Genomic DNA, 21,506 nt, shown 5'->3' with positions numbered 1-21,506 from the left:
TAACAAATGTAATCAAAAACTAAACTGCTGAAGATTTAATCTGGATAATGAATTATCTTTCATCTTTGTACCGGTTTTAACTTTAAATATGGACATACAGATCTTTTATGTTTGTAATTGCTTCAAAATTCTAGACCAGTTGTAAAGGTTAAACGCCTAGATATTCCGACTAAATACCAATGTTAATGCATTTACAGTTAAGTCTGATAATTGAGTCTTGACAATCTTGACAATGTTTCAATTAAACTCAAGTAAAGCCAATTTTGAAAACGAGATGTGATTGGCTTCGTTTTCAAAATATTTGCCCAAATGTTTACCAATGTTATCTGTCTGTATATAAATTGGGCTGCATTTGTTTTCAAGCAATTTATCTTGCTTAAAACTGCCAAATTTAATGGTCCATTAAAAATCCAAGGATAAGGCGGTTGAAGAAAGCAAGGGTTAAAATAACTTTAATCTTCATTAAAGTCATTAATTGTGGATAAAGCCATAAGGTTAGTCCATTAACCGATCTGATTATTTTCCGGGTCAGAGTCAGATTAACAGACAACTTGAACAAATGAATCTCTGTTTTTTTTTTGTTTTTGTTTTTACTTAGCATCTTATTCCTGAGCTTAATCAGTTTAATTAAATTAAAATTCTTGCTTCTTTTACACACAACTCGAGCTGGGATGGTTCATTAAACATGGCCTAAATGTTTACAAAGTCAACTGTTAATTGTCCTACAAAATGTAGACATGAAATTTAAATGACTTACATCAATCACTCCAGTCTCATCTGAGCATTAATTTAACCGTTAAACACTTTCAAAGTAAATTGCATTACAATTTCAATGTTTCACCAATTTTCATGTAAATCACCATGAAATGGACAACCAAAAATGGATGAAATGAAAAGGCTTGTAATGAAAAATGTTCAACAAAAAAAACGAGACTTTATATTGTTTAATACATTTACTGATTAAAATGTAAACTGTAACAGGAGATAAAATTTGTCTTTAAAGCTTAATTTGGTTGTTGATTGTAGGCATTGGTTTAACAGTTGTAAAGATGATTATAATAAAACATTATCAAGCTTAACTTGGACGGGAAAGGAAAAAATGAAATTATAAAGTCTAAAATTAGTTAATAAATTAGCCAAAGCTACAATTAAATCCATCAATTGTCCAGCTTTATCCAAAACCTTCATCAAGTCTTGCTTTAGCCTTTAAACGCGAGTCAATCCAACTAAATAACAGAAAGCAAAGGATAAGAAAATAAATTAGTTTGTTAATCATACAAATCATATTGTCATACAAATCTTAATCAGTACAAACCTTCATCATTTGAGTAACAATTTTGACAGTGTAATCGGTTGCTTCGGACTCTAACATCAGTACCACAAGTGCCATTGCCTGTGAACAAAACGAGAACAAAATTGAATGTTAAATTGATTGACAAAATGATTATTGTTTAGGAATGAAAAGTCTGTTTGAAGAGTAATTTTTGATGATTTAATTTATAATTGCTATTGAAAATTCAATGGTAAACATATTTACTTTCAATCTGATTAAATGATCTGAATTGGTTAGACTTTAAATTTACTTGGAAATGAATGTTACTTTTGTGAGTTGATCGTGAAGTAAATAAAAGCTCATGACTATGATCGGGTGATTGTAACAATTAAATATAGTTAATTGTGAGGTGCTATTTGAACGGGGAAAAAAGCCATTTGATCTACTTTGATTAGAATTGATTGTTAACATGATTAAGGTCACTTGGGTCATTATCAAGGTTTACCTATTCATTTGATTAACTTGCGTGTTTGCCTTGTAAAGGCGATGATAATGATGATAATCGAGAAAGCTAAATCAAATTGAATGAAGATGATAAACATAAACAAACTTGGTATTGAGCTTCGATGAAAAGCAATCAACAATTGAACCGTTGACCGAATACACCAAATAATAGCAATAATAACGATAATCAATTTTAACCATTCACTCAAATTGTAGCCTCACGCAATTACTTTTATAACGACAGCAATTTTAATCATGAAATAATCATTTGATTTCAACTAATGAAAGACAAATAATCAAATCAACCTTTAATTGCATTACAAATCCAATAGAAACATTTGATTGTCCAAAATGAACAAATTGTATTAAAATGTAAAGATTAATGAAATAACCTTAATTCAGTAAAAGTAATTTCTCAATTTACTCCAAACTGATTTCACGAGATAACTTCATTAGTTTTAATGATCAATATTGAACAGTTATTCAAGATTCTGTTGTTTCTTATCAACATTTCAATGTACTTTCAATATTGAAAGGGTCATTGACAGTTAAGGTTTTATGTTTATTTTAGACAATCAAAAATGTAATCAAAATTTAAACCTTGACAATTTATGGTCTAGTGAAACAATTTATTAACACACTTCGGTTAACTTGGAAACATTAAGCTTTCAGTGTCAATATTTTTACAGTTTTGCCTACTGAAGGATCATAATTATGTTGATAATGATGATTATGATGACCCGACTTGTTAACAATATAAATGTGTTGGTCATGAAATGATATAATAGAGAAATATGTTAATCAAACTCGGAGTAATTTGCTGATGTAAACAGCATTCAAATCATTTCTTTTGCAACATTGTGTTCAATTTTGAGCATGTAATGATTCAAACATAATTTGAGTTCTTATCAACTCAAGTCAGTAATGAAATTGATTAAAAGACAAATTTCCAGGTAAACTAAATTAGAAAGAGTTATTTCCATTTTTTGATAATGATTGATGAAAATAAAGATTTGAATTTTGCTTGCTTTGTAGTTACTTTTTTTCATAATTGATGGAGCTAAATTTCACTGTTTGTTTACAATTTGGACTGATTTGTTTAACTTATTATTGATTGTGTTTCATGTTGGGTTTATTGTTGGTTCAATGAATTAAAATGTAATTGATCTTAAGGAAATCATCAAAAGATAATTAAGTATCAAGTATGTGATTGTAAAAGACTAAATTGAGTCGCAATTGTAAACCTGTGTCATGATTGCTTGTGATGTCTAAGCAATAATAGTTTTAATGTCGTAAGTAATTCATTAAAATCACAATGAACTGTAATTTAACGAGAAGATATAATTAAATTTTCTCGCAAGGCTAAACAGTTGAAGTAATTTTGTTTAAGAGCAATGCTCTGAGATTTTTGACGAGCAAAACACTGAAATGATGTTTGTTTTTTGTGTATTATTTGACGGTATTTTTGCGATTCTTTTATCATCGTCATTTAGACATTAATCAGTCAATTACCATAATTATTATCATCTTCATCATCTTTTTTTAACCCATCACTTTGTGAATTTGGAAAGTGTCCATTAAAATGAATAAAAGCCAACAACAACATCAACTAATCATCATGATAATCAACAGTAAAATTAATATTATTCTGGTTGACAGGAAAATGTTATTGTTTGTTTGCTTGCTATTTCTGGGTGTAAACAATACACTTTAAGAGATTCATTTCACGCAATGTTAAATTAAACCATCAAAAATGATTACTAGCTTGAATCGGTTCACCATTTCAAGCCTCTAAATGAAATTGTTTAGTTTTTTTGCAACCATTCAAAGAGCCAAACAATGAAGGCCGAAAAGGAAAGTGTTAATTGATGGAAATAGGAAATAAAATCATCAATAACAGATGATAATTGAGTGTAAATTGAGAGTAAAATTTGGTAACAAAATAAGCGATTCTCACCCAATTGTATGTGACAAACTGAACATCTGAAACAGTTGATGTGATAATATAAAGATAAAGTTTCAATAACCATGGCAGCACATCCTCGACCTGAATGGTAATTAAAAAAGACAACAATCAATGAAATTTTTCATGTAACAGTTAAGGTTTGGGAAAAAACGTTAATCTTGAGGACTGATTGTTTGGGTTCAAGCCGAAATTTCTGGTTGATGGGATATTTTGTTGGTTTACAATTAACTTTTTTTCACATTGTAAAAATATAATTACCTAGTTCATCACCACAATTGGAGCACTTTTTTTTACCACTTATTGATAGCATCGATCGTTGATCATGACTTTTGAGATTCTCGTTTGATTTTTTGATCAACTGGGCCTCCGAAAATGATTTTTCACCTGATTAAAAGATTAATGGATGAGCAAAATGAAAATAATTGAACATTGGGAATGAAGTGAGAATAAAAAAGAAACTTGGATTTGTCAATTTAAATTGGAAATTAGCAGATAATCCCGTAATCTTTGAGAGGCGGGAAAAGATACTATCTCTATGGTGAAACTTGTTGACATCTGCTTCAATAGACGTTTTTATTGTTTGAGGTTTAATTAATTGATTAATTGGTATTTGTTTATGTTGACTAACTTAATTCTAATTACATTGTTACTAAATTTAATCAATTAATTGGTGAATGTAAATGGGTAAGTGTATTTTTAATTTATTTTAAACCCTTCCACATTTTTTGCCTCTCATTGAATATCGTCTGACATTTCTTGTTTTTACTTTCTTTGTCCGCCATTTAATAACAATCTTGCTAATCATTTTTTCCTTTTCGTTTTTCTTTTTAACTATGGCTGTTGATTAAAGGGTTTGAATTTTCTCCTTTTACCAACCTAAAGAACAAGATGATGATGATCTGTGACTATCTGAGAGATTCTCGGAAGAGACTGAGTTAATGATTGGCCGGTGAACCTTAAATGGTGAAATTAAAATGTTGGGGTAATTTGATCGCTTGGACTCACCATCACCTTGGCCATTACTGGATCTAGTTCCGTTGGATGTACGGATATCAATTATTTGAGGTGAACCCTGATGAGATGATGGGCGTCCAGAATCAGGAATTGTGTTAGTGGTTGTGATACTATCTAGTTGGGCTGATGTTGTTAATGGTGATCCGGTCCGGTTGCTGTTACAACTGTTGACAGACGAGTTTGATGTTTGTGGACTCAAGCTGAGATGTTTGAAGCTTGCCTTTGTTAAACCATTAACAGCAGTTACGGTGTCTGATGTGGTGGCTGGTGTGGAGGTGCTGCTGTTAATGCTATTATTGTTAGATTTTATACTTGTTTTAATTGCGTTGTGACTGTTGCTAGCGGTTCGACTGTTACTAAATTTAGTATCATCATCTTCATTGCTGTTACTGCTGATACTATTGGTGTTACTTTTGATATTGTTTGGCCCAGATGAATTTGAAGTTTCTTGAAAGGGCAATGATAATGAAGTTGATGATGACGATGGCGGCGACGAGGAGGAGGACGAGGATGATGTTGATGTAATTGATGACAAAGAACCTTGGAGACAGACTACTGGCTTATTGCCATTACTCTGTTACCATTAACAAGAAAAGAAATGAAAATATACATTATTGAACAAATCACACATTATGGATTCATTGATGACTCCACTTTTCTCAGAAGTCTATTCAAGTTTCACCAATCACCAAAAAGTATTATCTGTGATCTTATCTCATCATTTCATGTTTTTGTTGTTTCGCATGGTTATTTTCATTTGCCAATGATGATTCATATAGTTAACGCTGTTTAGTTTCAAAAATTGGAAAAAGCTCATCAACTATATAATGATTTCTAAGGCAGCTGTAACTTTATGAACTTGACCTTTGCTAAAGCAAGATACAAGACAAGATACAAAGTAAGATCAACTTGCTATAAATGTTCGCAAGACAGATTACCTTTTTGGCAAACAAGGAAACTCCAAAAATAGCAGAAAATAGACAAGTTTATGATTTTGATGGAAAAAATACTTTACCTTGACAATTCTTGGATTGGTATATGGTTTGGTTGCAAAGCGAAAATAGTTATTGTGAATTTTGTCACTCACTGCATTAGCTGATGAATCCGAGCTGGTACGACTAACATTTTGATGGAGTTTGGTATCAACAGGAAGCGATTTACGTTCACCAATAGCTGGTCGAGGAGGTAAAGCAGGTTTCGGTTTTGGTGATAGATCAGGGAAAATGTTGGAATTTGAAGACGTTGATTCTAAATCAGGATTAGGAATTTCAGTTGAACTTGATTGGGAAAGAAAACAAAAATGATATTTGTTAGTAAAAATGACATATCTTGCAAAATCTGATTTACATAAAAGGTTTATTGGGCTGGATTTTCAATTTTGATTGTTCAACAATTTTTTGATTCTATCAAACAATGGGTAATATAAAACCCAATTTGATTAGTCTTTAGAAAATCATTAAGGAAAGAAATTCAGAAGTCAGAAAAAGAAATAGATACATCATTAAAGATTATCTTCTCAAGGCTGTATTCCTACTTGTTATTCAGTTTCGATTATTTTCCATGATAATTCTCATCAGAACTAGCCTTGTTTGCTTTTTGGTTGCCATTGATTTTTGTTAATAAACCAGTTTAAAATTGTAAATCTGATTTAAATTTGAACAGAATAGTAAAGTTGATTCAAAATTTTAGATGAAAGTTCAAACAAAAAGTCAGACAGACAAAATGAATTGTTATGCGAGTTGAAAGGTAGCTCCAGATGAAATATTTTAAATCCAAATAAAACTAATGTAGTCAAAGGTTGAGAGGATCAGATTGTAGGTTGAAAATGGATAGAAAGAAGAAGAAGAAGAAGAAGAAGAAGAAAAAGTTATGGAAATGAAATACTTAATTATCATTTAATACCTGTTAAGATGATTTTCGGGAAAAGATAATGATATTTCATCCTTCATTCCTCCAATTCACCCACTCTTGATTCAAAATCTCCTTCACCAGAACCATTATAATTTCCTTTATCTTCATCTTCTTCCTCCACTAATCTTTATATTGGACCGAATTGTTAACTAAATTTCCATTCATTCAAATCACTCAATTATTCATTGTTAACATAAATATCCATTGAAAAGTACAACAAGATAGCAAGATGAGTTCATGATTCAGATGAAAGAAAACTGATCTCTCCCTGAAGAAGAATCATTCCAATAATATAAAATGATTGTTATTAGTTGAGGGTGAATATGGTTCATGTGAAAATTTGATTTTAATGAAAAAAAAGGATAAATAACTGAAAAGAGCAACTATTTTGGCATTTTTTTCGTGATTTGTCTACTTGAGTACAATGAGTTTCTGAACAACTCTAAAAGTTGATTTGAAAAATCAATCAAATACGATTAAAGATCACGGTTTTTTCACCATCATCAAGGAACATCATTTTTATCCCGTTCTTGATTCAGTTTTGTTATTGATTGTCTCAACAACTGAATCAAAGAACCAGTTTCGGCTAAAATTATTCACAATCAATGAGTGAACTGTCTGTTGAATTGTTACAAAGTGTTATACTATTCCTTAACCTAGATTCAATTGTGATCAATTGAGTCAATTGTTGCAATCGATAATTTTTATTTCAATTTTGTTACAATTAGACAACAAAAATTGATCAACTCAAAATAGTGTAACAATAGGAATAAAAAAGCAAAGGTAAATTGACTTTTGTTTTATTCATTTCATTGTATTTGATCAGATGTCTTTTGATACACTAAACAGTCCAAGGAAATGGTTTAATTTGCAAGATTGATTGTCTATTAAAATACACCAGTAAGCCAATAATTAGTATCAATTGTTTTTACCATTTTTACCTTTTCTGTCATTGGAAATGCATTTTAAATAGATTGTAATCAACGAAAAATTGTAATTACAATGTAATGATGATAATGATGAAAACAACAAACCTTAAAGGCTAATTATATTTGAGTTAACCTACTATTAATATTATTGTTTTGCTATTATGTTTCCATTATTATCATGATTTCCATTGAAAAAAGGTAAACTAAAAATTGGAATTGAAATGTTGGTGTTTAAGTTGATAATGATGAAGATGAAATATTAAAAAAATAGGATGAAGAGGAAGACTTTGAATAGTAATACAAATAATGAAAGAAAAGATTGTAAGCTGAAAAAATGAGTTCAACGTTTCCATTTCATTCAAACTAGCATCTTGATAATGATGATGATCTGTTGACTTTTGAAAATTATTTTCAGCCTCAACCAGAATCGATATTTTTCAACATAAAATTACATTTTTATTAATTTACTTTTTGACCTTTTGATTGGGAAAAAATGAAGGTAAAAATTGTTTAAAAAATGATCAATTTGATCAATTTGATGGTAAATGATGAAGATGAAAAATCAGCTTCAAATCAATGAAAACGCAAATTTTCATTTCAACATTTAATGGTCAAAATGTTTAATGTAAACCCAATACTAAACATAAAAGGGTCAAAATTGGAAACAGAGATTAAGATTTAATGATTATTTGAATCTAGAGAAGCTATTAAATGACAATTAAAATGTAAATTTGAGTGTGAAAATGATTGAACAAATTGAATATTGAGATTGAAATGAACAATTGGATTTTTGATTGATTTTGAAAGATGTTAACAATCAAATGATAAATGCAATTGTTAGGAAAATTGTAAAATCTTACTTTTTAATCTGTTCACTATTGAGGTGAAGAGAGGATGATGAAGATGAAGTTGATACAGTTTGACCTGAGATTGTAGATTGAGATGATTCTGTTACACTGAGTTTCCTCTCTTTTGGATGATTGAGTGAAGATTGATTAAGTTGATTATTAAGATGACAAGAAGATGCAATGTCTTCACCCTTAGCAAGACTCTCAAAATTGGACAGTTTATCACGAAAAGACAATCTTGGCTCATTCTCTTGACCATCCTTGGTTATCTCGTCCGAAGAGGACGATGAGGATGAAGATGAAAACGATGAAGACCAATTAGCCGATTCTTTATCACATTGCGATGATGATGTTGATAATGAAGATGAAGATGAAGATGATGAGGTTAATAAAGGTAAAGATGATTGCCTTGAAACATCTTTTTCAATCTTAAATTTCAAAATAACTCGCCTTCCAGTTTGCTTATTTGTTTCATTGTTGATTGAATTAGCACAATTATAACTGTTAATCCGGCAAATTTCATTTCTCCTAAAATTTGTATTTAAAGGTTTAATACATTTAGATGAATCCATTTCATCCAATTGTTTATTATTATTACTGTTAACCTGATTGTTATGTTGATTGTGATGGTTAACATTTCCGCAGTTTCCATCAACATTGTGACTATTATTTTTTAGGTTAATCTGTTGTTCAATTAGTTTATTATTATCACCATCAGATTGACATTGAATGGCCACTTTGGATCTCCAACAATTTGTTGACTGGTTAACCAGTTTCACTGACCTGTCAACAACACTGTCATGGGCCGTTTCATCATCACCATCATCATCATCATCACCGTCATTATCATTTTCATCTTCATGTTTACCATCCTTGACTCGCAATGATTCTGTAAATAAAGAGAGACACAAATTTTAGACAAACTGTAACATATCAAACTGGTTAAATTGGCGACAATTTAATCTATTGTTTCATTAATTAAAATTGAATCAAGCAACATAAACCATTAATTAAATTGTTGAGATTCTTTGTAATTGTCTCTTCTGTTTTTTCCCTTAAAATTTAACATTTTTTTCTTCTCCTCCAAACGACAACTCATCAAGATGATTATAATCATCTTCATCATGGTAACCTCAACCTATTCTCATTCCTAATGTTCAGGTCAAGTTCTGGAAATTCAGAAGAACAAGAAATCAGAACATGAAGTTTTTCTTTTTTCAAAGTTAATTGCTTCTCAAGTGTTTAGATATATTTTTTGTATAATAACATTTGCTTTTTTTGCGGTTGATTTTTGTTTAAAATTGGTTACCCAAACCTGATTTAGTAGATTGATAATTGCCTTTCATTTTATCCCTTTTTTTAGACTGAAATTGAAATGAAATATTTTTACCTGAAATTATAAGCAGAAACTGATCATTCTTTTAACTCTTCATCAACATGTTCATCATTTTCAACTTGTTATTGATAATTATTGAACTTGTTCAATCGCACTCAGGTTCATTCAACTTGAGCTTTCAACATGTTTACAACATTAGTGAAGGTACCCTTAAGTTAGGTGAAAGTGCAACATTAACACGTTTAAACACGTTACCATTCACATCACGAATCATGTTTTTAATCAACAATCAAATCGCGTTTTGTTTCATCTTTACTTAACTAATAAACTCACGCAAATAATTTTCATTGTTCACAATGATACCCTCAACATGATCAAGTACAATTAGCATGGTCAGCAATTAACAATTAACTCTTTTCCCTCATTAGCCTAAAACCATTTGACCAGCAACAAGAAAACAAAACACAAAACAAAAACAGAAACAATGAAAAAACCAGAAAACCAGAAAAAAAATCTCAATGACTTTTCAATGTAAAACCATTAATAATTACCTGAAATCAAAGTGTTGGCTAGATTTTCACTGATTGCTGAATCAATCATTTTCTTGGTGTTTGAGGAATCATCTGATGATGAAGATAACCTTGATGTACTATCATCTTCCATCATTTTACAGCCTTCATCTTCATCTTCTTCCTCGTCTTCATCATCTTCCGATCCATTGCGAATATATTTGCTTAAATTGTAACCAATCCGATAACCAGATTTGGCCTTTTCATTTAAAATCTCGGAAAAGGTTTTAATTTTTCGAGGATTTTCGGGATCTTCTGATTCTTCACCCAATGATTCACTATTAAGTGGACAATTAGTTGATCGTGATTGTCGCCTCTTTGATTTCCAATTAAGTAAATTGTTTTGCCATTCTTCTTCCACTTCTTTAATCTTGTCTTTGGTTATTTTTACTTCTTCAGCCAGACGAATCTGTTCAACAGCCTTTCAAGATTCAAATGTTAATTTAAGAATGAAAAAAAAAGTGAATTAATATTCAAATAATTAAAAAGGTAAAAGTAGGCAACAATTTATAAATATAAATGGGCTGACATTTTGATTATAAAACCATTTTTTGTGCAATCATAAGAATAATGTTCAAGATTGTTTAATGTTTATTGCAAATGAGTTAACCATAATCATCTCAACTTTCATGATAATCATGAGTTTCAACCTTATATTTATCCTGTCAATTGGATAAATACGGACAAGATTGATGTCAACAAGAGATGAACAATTGAGTCAATATTTTGTTTTTTACTTGTTGATTGTTGATCATCAGTTCATCTACCTTTTTGTTGTTGTTCATTGGCTACTCTTTAACCTTTTTTTGGTATCAACATCATGACTTGTTTTTTGAATAATCTGTAGACCATCAGAATAACCTGAGGTCATTTAGGTTTTGATAGGCTAGTCGGTAGGTAGGTCAGTGAGATGCACCTTACTGTGTGTGTTTAGGTGCGTTTGCTAAATCATTATGATTCTCATCTTGATCATCAATCGTTTAAGACTCGAGATGATTAAGATCAAGATGATGATCCTCATGAACATCAACCACTCGACCATGATAACAGGAAAAGAAGAAGAAAACAAATTCGCATCATGAAGACGATCAAGATGATTATGAAAATGGTTTATGCTTATGATTGTGATTATCAAAGGTAATGCTTGAAAGACCACTCAACTTAACCATTTTAACAACTAGAATGATTATCATTATAATTGATATTAACATATTAACATATTAACATAACCATTAGCACAATAATAGATGAGAATAAATAAGAAGAAGAAGAGAAAAAAGAATTTATTTTTTACCTTTTTACTCAGTTCAGCTGATTGAATTTTAACAAATTGTAATGGATCATGAGTAACTTTACTTCCAGGTCTAATCACTGAGGAAACACAATGAGTTGTAATTACACCTCCGGGTAGCTCTAAATCCATATTCATAGTCACTGGATTAATGTTGAGTTAAAACACAATTTTGGATTAAAGGTGTTCAATGATGAAGGATGATTGATGTTCAGGTGTTGATCAACAGAAGGTAAATTGATGGGTTAAGAGAAAAAAAATGAAAATGAAAATTAATTAGACCTTGACAGGTAAATTTAAATGTTGCTTATTGTTGTCGTTGTTGCCTGTTAATTGTAACAATAATTGTTGACTCTTTTAACCATTTTGTATCAATTAATTGCACTCTCATCTCTTACAGACAATTTAACAAGTTGATTGTCAAGTCAATTGGTCTACATAGATGTTACTCTTAGCCGGCAATCAACCCAAATTTAGATTAAAAATCGCTTTCTTGTTTTCTGGTTTGCAAGTTTGGGTTAATCTATTGATGAAGGATGAAATGTTGGTGAAAAACAAAAGGGAAACCATTCAAGTAAATTAACATTTAAAATGAATTATCATTTTATAATGATGATCAGGATGATCGGGATGATGAAAGAGATGAGGAAACATTAAAGTAACCCAATCCAGTTAAAGATGAAATCAGTTATTAAAGTTATAATGATAATCCTAATTGTATATAATAAATATAAGGAACCAGAAGAAGCACTGCATAATCGATGTTCAACACAAACCTGAAAAGGTTAAGTCGTATTAAGATTTAATAATCAGGTAAAACGGAAGGTAAAGAGGAAACAAAATGGTTTGATTTAAGACAAGTAACTTTTGAATAACATTTTACATTAACTGAGGCTTCTTGGGGTGAACTCATGAACACATGATGTAGATGGTGAAGGAAGAGTGAATGAGAAAAGGGAAAGTTGACGGAATCGTAAATGAATTAATTCTTGGGAAAAAACGGATTGTTCTCAAGTCTGCATGAGCTTTGGTGTGGAGGATGGTTAAGATGAAAAATAGTGGAAAGATTAAGATTGCTTGAATGAAGAGTAAAACTAACATTAAAAAAGAGATACAATTTGTGAGTGGCGGATGATTCAGGGAAGATTAAGTGAGACTCTGAAGACAACATGATGATAATCAAGAGTCAGTAATGTCATCTTACGACTGAGACAATTTATTATTTACTCAATGGTAATCATCATTTCTGGCATCATCTTCAAATCGCTTTCATATTCAGCTTTTTGAAACTCTTTTTTCTTCTCATCTTAACATTTATCCTTTCAATCAATCCAATTGTCATTACTTTCGTTATTTTATGATATTTTGTTAATTATTCCCTTATTATGAGTCTCTCATCATTTTAAATGGATTATCATCTTCATCCTCCTCCTCATCATCTGTTAACTTCAACTCATGTGAACATTTTTCCACTTTTTTCTTGGCAATTGGAACCAATTTTCACCCAGAAAATGCTTCAAAACTGTTTTGGATAATTTTTTATTTCATCTTCCTTCATCTTCCTTAGTCTTCAACATCATCTTCAACATCATGTTAATGGATTCCGAGAGAAGAAAATTATTGAAATTCCTTTTGTCATTTAAGGTCTTTTCACCTTAACAGTTAAGGTCAATTAACCTTATTTCATTAGTTTTACTGTCAATCAGTTTCATTGTTTACTGACAATTGAATAAATTTGCAACTGGTTAAACTTTAGCGAAATGTTTACAATTAAAGTAACGATTTGCAATCATGTAAATATTGCAAATCGAAGCAACTTTTTGGTTTTCCATTGTATTTAATTACTGGACCATTTAATCAATTGGTTGACTCTATTAATTGAACAATCAAAACTAATTAAAATGATTATCTTTCTATTTAAAATCAAAACGCAAGTTGATTAACCTGAAAGTTGAACAGTTGAAGATGAAGGTAGAAAAAGGAAGAAAAAAGTAAATGCTTTTCAAATGATTAACAATAGTTAAATCAATTCTAAATTTAGCTAATTAATTTTGTCTACAATTAATTGATTCACAAAAATTGGGTTTGCGTTTCTACAAATAACAACAAGAGTAACAATTAAACTGGGAAAAGCAACATAACTGTAAACGATTAAATCATGATAATGTTTCAACTGAATAACTGCCCTTGACAATTGTAATGATTTGTATCAAATTGCAGCCTTAAATTAGATCATTAAACAAACAATTTGAAGACAATTAAATTCAATTCGATTGTAAATCAAATACAAGTTTAACTGTTAATATTGAAAGGCATTTGATTAGCTTTAATGAAATCCTTTAACAATTGCAAAAGTCGAAAAAAGTTGGCACTAAAAGAATGGCATTTTGGGCGATAATCAAATGAGTTTCAGGTCAATTCAGTGAAATATTTGCTGTCGGAAAGGGTGATGATGAAGTTATCATTTGACACAATCAATGGTGTATGAAGGACAACGGTTTACAATGCGAACTGTGACAATCGCAACATTTTTGAACAGAAAATTTAACTTGATCAGCAATTTAAATTGAACAATTTAAAATTGTTGGCATGAAATAGACAAAAGGAAAGGAATGAAAACAAAGATCTAAATTAGAAGCCAATTGCATGAGGCAAAAAAGGTCTATTCAAATCAACCAAAAATTCAATAACTCAATGAATAACGTTATCATTGTTATTATTATCATTTTCATTATTCCTATTAAATCATTTTTTTCAATTTTCATATTTTTTTCAACCAAAAATTGTAAACCTTTTTTTGTGTTTATTATAAATACATAAAATACGCAAAACCCGCGTTAAAGTGACCTTAAAAAATTAATTCAGTTTTCATTATCATATTGTTGCGGGTCAACTATTGCTTTGTGCTATTAATGGGAACAGCAATCAACAACAATCAGGTTTAACCGGAATTTACTCCGTCTATTGTATTTTCCAATGTCTGGATTTAAATTAGCTTTTAATATCAAAATAACAAAATTACATTTCAATCTTTGCAATTTAAATAAGCGCAAAGACATTAAAATGATCAATGCGATTTGGGTTTCTTATCACCTTTGGACCAATTGATTTGTGAACATTTAATTGTTGATTGTGAATTGGATTAAATTGGGTTTCTCGGAACCTAATCTTTCTTTTCTGGTCAACCCGATTCAAGTTGCTTTTGTTGCATCTTTAATCAACAATAGAAAGCAAACTCATTGTTGACGTGATTATTAAAAAGGTTTGATTCTAAATTGGGTTGAAATAGCAACAATCGTGATCAACTGATCGCTACGTTAATCTTAATCAACTGTTCATCTTCGGCTAACAATTTAACATGTAAATTAAACATTTGGTTATTTGATATGATTATGCAAAATATCAAAATAATCAAAGTGCATGTTGAACATTGTTCATGTTTTGTTTCCGTACAACACCAAACAAGACTGACCTTTTACATGATTTAAGATGATTAAATTACATGATCAGTATTTCACTGAAATGCTGTGAATGTAACACAAAACTATTTGTTTCTTCATTAAATTGAAAACATTGAAATACAATATTGATGTTGAACGTATAATAAAAAATAATGTTGAAGCATTAATCCAAAGGCTAAACAATAAATCATGATAAAGTGACCAGAAAATTTAAGTGTAAACATGTGAAAATGTCTCATTTTACAACGAATGATTGGCTTGACAAGGAAGTTAATTACTGTAATTAAATGTTCAATCAGGTAAAATGTCGCATAAGCTGAATAAAGGTAAGAATTTGAAAGAAAAAGGAAAACGAAGACAAGAAAATGTACAAAAAAGCGTTTTTTAATATTGTTATTAAAAAACGAGACTAAATGACCCGGATTAGGATTGAATTGAAGCTTGAAGATAAAGATGTTTGAAGAGGCTGAGGATGATGAGGATGTTGGAAATGATGAGTCTAATGAAGATGATGAGAAAAGATGAAAATACTATTCAGTGCCAAGGCAAGTCAATCAGGCCTTGAGGTTCACTTGATATTGAAGTGAACACACAAGAAAAAAAAGAGCAACACAAAAATCTGATCAGTTTCAAGCTTTGCAACTCTGGTAATCAGAGATAGAGAGAGAGAGCAACTCTTTCCTCTCTTTCATGGCTAAATGAACAAATAATGTGAATTGAGATGAAGATAGATTGGGAATGGGTAAAAATTCAAAGATATCAACTGGTTAAACCAGATGATAATGATAATGATAATGAGAAGAAGAAACCAAAGAAAAGTTTAGTCAACAAAAGTTACATATAAAAAAAGTACAGAACCAGTTATTGGTTTACCTAAATGATGATCAAGTGAACCACAACAAACCAGAAAAGTGAGGTTAGATGGAGACTCACAATTTATAAGATCATTTCCAATGTTGAATTATTACTGTATCATTATTACCTCAATTTAATTTAACCAGGATAAAGTGACCCAAAACTGGCCGGATATAATTGATTTAAAAAACGAATCAACAGTTGAAGTGAAGGTGGATTTATGACCATTCACTGGATTTAATAGTTAATTAGTTGATAGGAAATTTGCATTGTAAACCATTTTATAAATAATAAACGATTAACCAAACTCAACCTAAATTTAAACCTTCAACTGGTTGGATATCAATGAATCAAAAAGCTATCATTAATTTGATATTATTTTCATTATGGGTTCAATATTATCATTGTTGCTAATATAGTTATTAACATTCAGTTTGAGTGAACAAAAATTATTGATTGATAATACAAGGCTTTATTTATAATGTATATTAATATCATTTTGAAATATTTTTTTACAGCTTTCCATCAGCTGTGAATGGAAATGTCTGTTATTAACTTATCTGAATTATCATATTGTTATTTTTGTTAAATGATTGCTTATTTTGTGGAGTATTATTTTGGTATCATCATGATTATTGTAATTCATGATTATAACTCTGTTTACACTCACAATTAGAAGGGAGTTTCAATTTCAATTTTGTGTGGTTATCAATGGAAGGTGACAATCAAAATGGTTGAATGGACAAGTGATTTGGATGGAGCAATGTTAGAGTTATTGGACCATCTAATTGACACAAATTGTTGACCAACTGTTGACAATTCAAGGAGTGATTAGTTTGATTATTGAGTTCACCTTTTTTCCCAATTTCACACCCAATATCAGGATTATGATTTAAATGTAGACATGGGTTGGAAAGCAAATGAACCAAAAGGGAAATAAAGCAAAAAATGATTAGACTGTTGTGGTTGGAAAGTGTGTGTATTTGACAAATAACAGTTAATTTAGTGACAACTGTGATTGTTTATTTATCACAATTTTTTTCCATGAAACTAATTTCTCTTGTTCACCAGTCTGTCTAGTTCATTTTTCAGCTTCATCACCATGATCATCCATTACAGTGGAAAAAAACGGTTTGACTTGAAGTCACAAAATTGTTGTTACTTTGATGAAATAAGTGAGAAAAGTTTACAGAAACAGAGATTAAAATGGATGAGAAGATGAAAAAGTAGAGAATGATGATGATTAAAATGATGAGATAAACTTGGGGATATTTTGTTGTTCCTGGTTGATTAACCATGATAAATGACACCAAACTTTCTTAGGAACTTAACGTTTTTTTTGACTGAATCTTGCTTTTTCTCTCTCTTTTTTGGCTTAATTACTTTAAAAGTTAATTCTAAATCTTTTAAGTCAACAATCAGTAAATCCGGTATATTTTGTCCTCATTTGAGAAGCAACAAAAACCAGAATTTACTCTTTTTTTGGTGAGTGTGTTTGTATTTTTCAAATGGTTGTAATGGTTACAACAAAAACCTCGATGTCAATCAAGGTTTACATTGAACAGTTTGTATAACTTATTGATTAACAATCGCACCAGTGACGACAATGACAACAATATGCAACGGGAAAGGTAAGGTTGGATTGTGATTAACGAGAGATGATTGAAATGTAATTGGAATAATGTATAATTATAATAAAATTGATTTGTATGCTTGTCAATTAGAGGTTTCACTCAATCATCTGGTTCGTTAAGGGTTATACAATATAGCAGAGTAGCAAGACAAAATGTACATACCTTAATGGTGATTATATTCAATTTTTGCAGATTTAAAATTGATAAAAGGCTGTATAATAAAGGTGTTCCGATGTTGAACAATATTTGAAAAGGTTATATAAATTGAAGATAATCTAAACTTGTTGTCCAACAATTGACTGTCTTTTGATTTTAAAATCCAAATAATTTTCACCTTTTAATTCCCTTTCCTTTACTTGGATATTTTTTACACAAAAACTGTTCACTGTAACCAATTTAAACATAGTTGACAGTTACAATCACAGACTAGAGTACAATTGTCACTTGTTTGAATCCATGTGAAAACACTGTAAATCCGTTTTTGATACAATTGAACCAGATTAAAATTATGCTAAACCGATGATTGAGTAGAGTTGAGTTGCACAGTTTTCACATTAAAATCCGATTCAACTTTTATTTCTATCAGCTAGTCCAACACTCATTTGGAGTTTACTTTTCTCGTTCATACGATCTACCTGCATGGTAGAAGGTTGAATGGTTCTGAATCAAGTTGAATTTAATGCTGAAAAAGGGTGAGAAAGAGAGAATAGAAAGAGCCAGATCGACCTCAACTTTGATAAACAAGTCCGTTAATAAAAAGCCGTTAAACCAGGTGATGAACGATGACAATGAAACGCAAGTGTTGCCATCTTTTATGATAAATACATACAAATCTGGTTTAACCCAAAATCGCTTATTTGTTCAAACAATTTAATTCAAAATTTACTTTTTTGTGAAACAATACAAAACTCTGTTTTTTCAAAGATTTCATGGTGGCTAAAAAATGATAATTTTAAATTTTTACTCGTTTTTGCTACAACTTACAATAATATTGGCTTCAAAGTTCAACCGAAAGTTAATTTTTCTCATCAATATCTTTCGATGAAATGGTATAATTGGAGATGATATGTGTACCCACAAGAAGCATATTAGTACCCTTTACAAGTCCACCGCTGTTTTTATTAATGATGGTTAAAAGGAAATAATCATTCTTCTCGATATTCGGGAAAAGATCAGCAGTTTTAGGTTCCAATTGAAGATGAGTGTGAAGAACAGGAAACTTTGGCATAAACAAGAGTATTCGGTACACGGCTTTCGATAAAACACAACGGGCAAATGCAATGGCACAAGGTTCGAATTCCTTTTGACTGGTGAAGTAACTTGGGTATGGATAATCGCTTAACTTCACATTGCTTGGATCATATTTGATGTCTAAATCAATCCGCTTCGGATCAATCACAACAGGTCCATGTACAACTGGAGACGATTGATTCTTGACTAAATAAAGTAAAACATTATCTTCTTCATTGATTTCTGTTCTGCATGGCGCCTTGTCCTCATCGGTTTTTGGATAACGAGAACAAACAGCATTTTTCCATTCTTTTTTCTGTCTTCCATCGGCACTACTTTTGATACTCAAATAGAAATCGAACTTCGAAATAACATAATCGTCAATTTCTCTGGCTGACAATTGATGAAACAGTACGGAAAAAAGTACAATCGGATAAATCAATAGTTTGGAATCCATTGAACACTGTTTTTTTGTAGAAACTTTAGCACCAGTTATCATCAAAATTTTGTTTCAAACACAGTAATAGATGTTACACTTGACAGAGAAGTCTTAAAATATCTAAAGTATTTAGCTTATCATATCTTGACCTTAGAGTTTTATTTACCAAGTGACTTGACCAGTTTCCAAGTCAACTGCATTGGTGAATATAATCTAAAGAAAAATCTTAGGAGCAAAGGCCAAGAAAAAGGACCGATAGATGTTTGACTATTTTTAATTTTTCAACATTCAAAATTACCAAAAGTTAACAAAATATCATAGTTTGAACATCAATATTTCTCGTTATTATAAAATGAATTTTCAATTGTATATTTTTATGCTTTTTTCTGTTTTTTCATCAATCAGTTCAGATGAGTTTTTACCAGGATTCGGTGAATACAGCGGAACAATAAACATAAAAGAGTGGAATCTTTTTTACTCGGACTTTTTAGGTAAGCATGAATCCCACATATTTACTAATCAAAGCAAAAAGTTGCTTCTCACAAGGCAAGTGGTCAATGGAATCGTTTCAGTCGAACCTATTCCGTACCTCATTTAATTAGTAAACAATGGTATTAGCCCATGTAAACCTTTTTTTTGTTATCTTCATCACAATAACATGTAAATTGGATTTTTAATGTGACTTTACTAGTCGATCTTAAAATTGGAGTCAATCAAATACTATTATGAAGAGTATAGCTCTTTTAATCTTTCAATGAAACCTAATTGTTTAGCGATGAAAAGATTAGTTTTTATTCGGATAACTTTTCTAGTTTCAACACAAGACTTCATTTTTTTATGGTGATATCAACTTCAACAACAATATCCATTGATAACAATATAATTACTATCCTCTCACGATCTCTATTAGTGATTAAAGATTACATTTTCTGAAACTCCTTGTTGACGGAAATACTAATTTTTAGAGACATTGAGGATTCTATAATTTGTTACCAGCTTCAGCTCTCAATATTTTGTTTATTACTCATGAAGTAAGAGCCGAGTGAATGTGTTTTCTGTATGAACTTGATTCATGAATTATAATGAATCGACTCACTGGTATTTGTGCTTGCATGAGATTCTAGTGAATTTGCAAAAAAAAATAATTTATTTGACTAATCAATGTAATGACATTTTGTTTGAATAACATAATCATTTATAAAAGTATTTTCTTCACTTGACAGAACAAAAAAATTACCGTTTTTCATTCCAACCGAGGCTTCCCCATTGGATCGGCGAAAAACTTTTAAGAAACCAAATAGTAATTCGAACTTTTCCAACGGAAATCAATGATTTCAAGGAAAACACTGATTATACAAAGAATATCAGTTTGGAAATGGAAACTTCTTGTGGTTCTTCAAAATCAGCATTTGATAAAACAGATGTTGTTACATTGACTTTGATGGAGAAACAAAATAACAATTCAATTTTCGTTAAGACAATTCAAGTCGATCCATTATCAGTCGACTTTTATAGTCCTAAACTAACCAGAAAACAGTTCCAGATTGTTGCTGAATTTGAAGTAAAGCAAAGAACTACCTTTTGTGATTTTTTGTGCAAAATGAACAGTGGATATACTTTTACTGCAGGTGAACACCTTTTGATTTGTCCAAATAGCTGCTGGACATGCCCTGCAAAGATTGATGATAAAAGTTTTGCTGAAATGGAAAAGTTTGTTAAGATCATGAAATATCTTGAACTTTTTCAGTATAACTCAGAAACCTGTAACATGTGGTACTACTATAGATATATAACTACTGGTATCGTTGAACTGGATAAGAAAACTGTTTCATCGTTTCCAAAACTCAATCCTTATCACTATTTTGTTGCTTCTTTCGTTGATACTAAAGCCCAAAAGACCGCAACTATTGTATTGAAAGATTATAAAATCATTTGAATTTATACTTAAATGCTGACCAATAAAATTCAAGAATCAATATAATGTTTGTTTAATTGTTTTTGTAAAGCAAAGCAAGCATTTTTACTCTTTGTTTTGACTTTAAAAAGTTGATTTTTCTAGATAAAAAATGACTTTTTGTGATTTTTTGCTCTGTAATTTTACTATTATTCTGTAAGAAACCTAAGAGGTAGAGAGATTGACTTGAAATGTTTCAATGTGACAACAAATATTAGGGTGGCCGGAACAAACGAGTACGCTGTTTTTGTTCTGTTAAATTTCATTCAATTGTCGTATGAAGATGAATATT

The 21,506-nt window shown here is 30.4% G+C and overlaps 1 protein-coding gene and 1 long non-coding RNA gene across 3 annotated transcripts; one reads left to right on the top strand and one right to left on the bottom strand.

Moving 5' to 3' along the window:
- Nucleotides 1–914: 914 nt before the first annotated feature.
- On the bottom strand, nucleotides 915–19,303 carry LOC107361993 (uncharacterized). Of its 2 annotated transcripts, none has more exons than XM_015928966.3 (10): nucleotides 17,754–19,303; nucleotides 11,645–11,784; nucleotides 10,333–10,771; nucleotides 8,458–9,334; nucleotides 5,773–6,034; nucleotides 4,749–5,331; nucleotides 4,002–4,127; nucleotides 3,735–3,824; nucleotides 1,316–1,393; nucleotides 915–1,226 (listed from the first exon to the last, which is right to left on the bottom strand). In XM_015928966.3, exons 2-10 carry the CDS (start codon nucleotides 11,777–11,779, stop codon nucleotides 1,207–1,209), a joined length of 2,610 nt encoding a protein of 869 aa, XP_015784452.2. In that variant the 5' UTR covers nucleotides 11,780–11,784; nucleotides 17,754–19,303; the 3' UTR covers nucleotides 915–1,206. The 2 variants fall into 2 exon arrangements, with proteins under 2 accessions (XP_015784452.2, XP_015784450.2); XM_015928964.3 differs by having other exon boundaries at nucleotides 4,620–5,331; nucleotides 17,754–18,381.
- On the top strand, nucleotides 4,122–6,284 carry LOC149094947 (uncharacterized). The gene is made up of 2 exons (XR_016198035.1): nucleotides 4,122–4,427; nucleotides 4,594–6,284. It is a non-coding gene; the product is annotated as an uncharacterized LOC149094947 (long non-coding RNA).
- Nucleotides 19,304–21,506: the final 2,203 nt, after the last annotated feature.

The sequence above is a fragment of the Tetranychus urticae genome, chromosome 1, assembly GCF_039701765.1.
Source record: "Tetranychus urticae isolate SD_2017Ah chromosome 1, NJAU_TeUrti_SD_1.0, whole genome shotgun sequence".
NCBI classification, from domain to species: domain Eukaryota; kingdom Metazoa; phylum Arthropoda; class Arachnida; order Trombidiformes; family Tetranychidae; genus Tetranychus; species Tetranychus urticae.
This window is presented reverse-complemented; position numbering and strand designations above follow the sequence as displayed.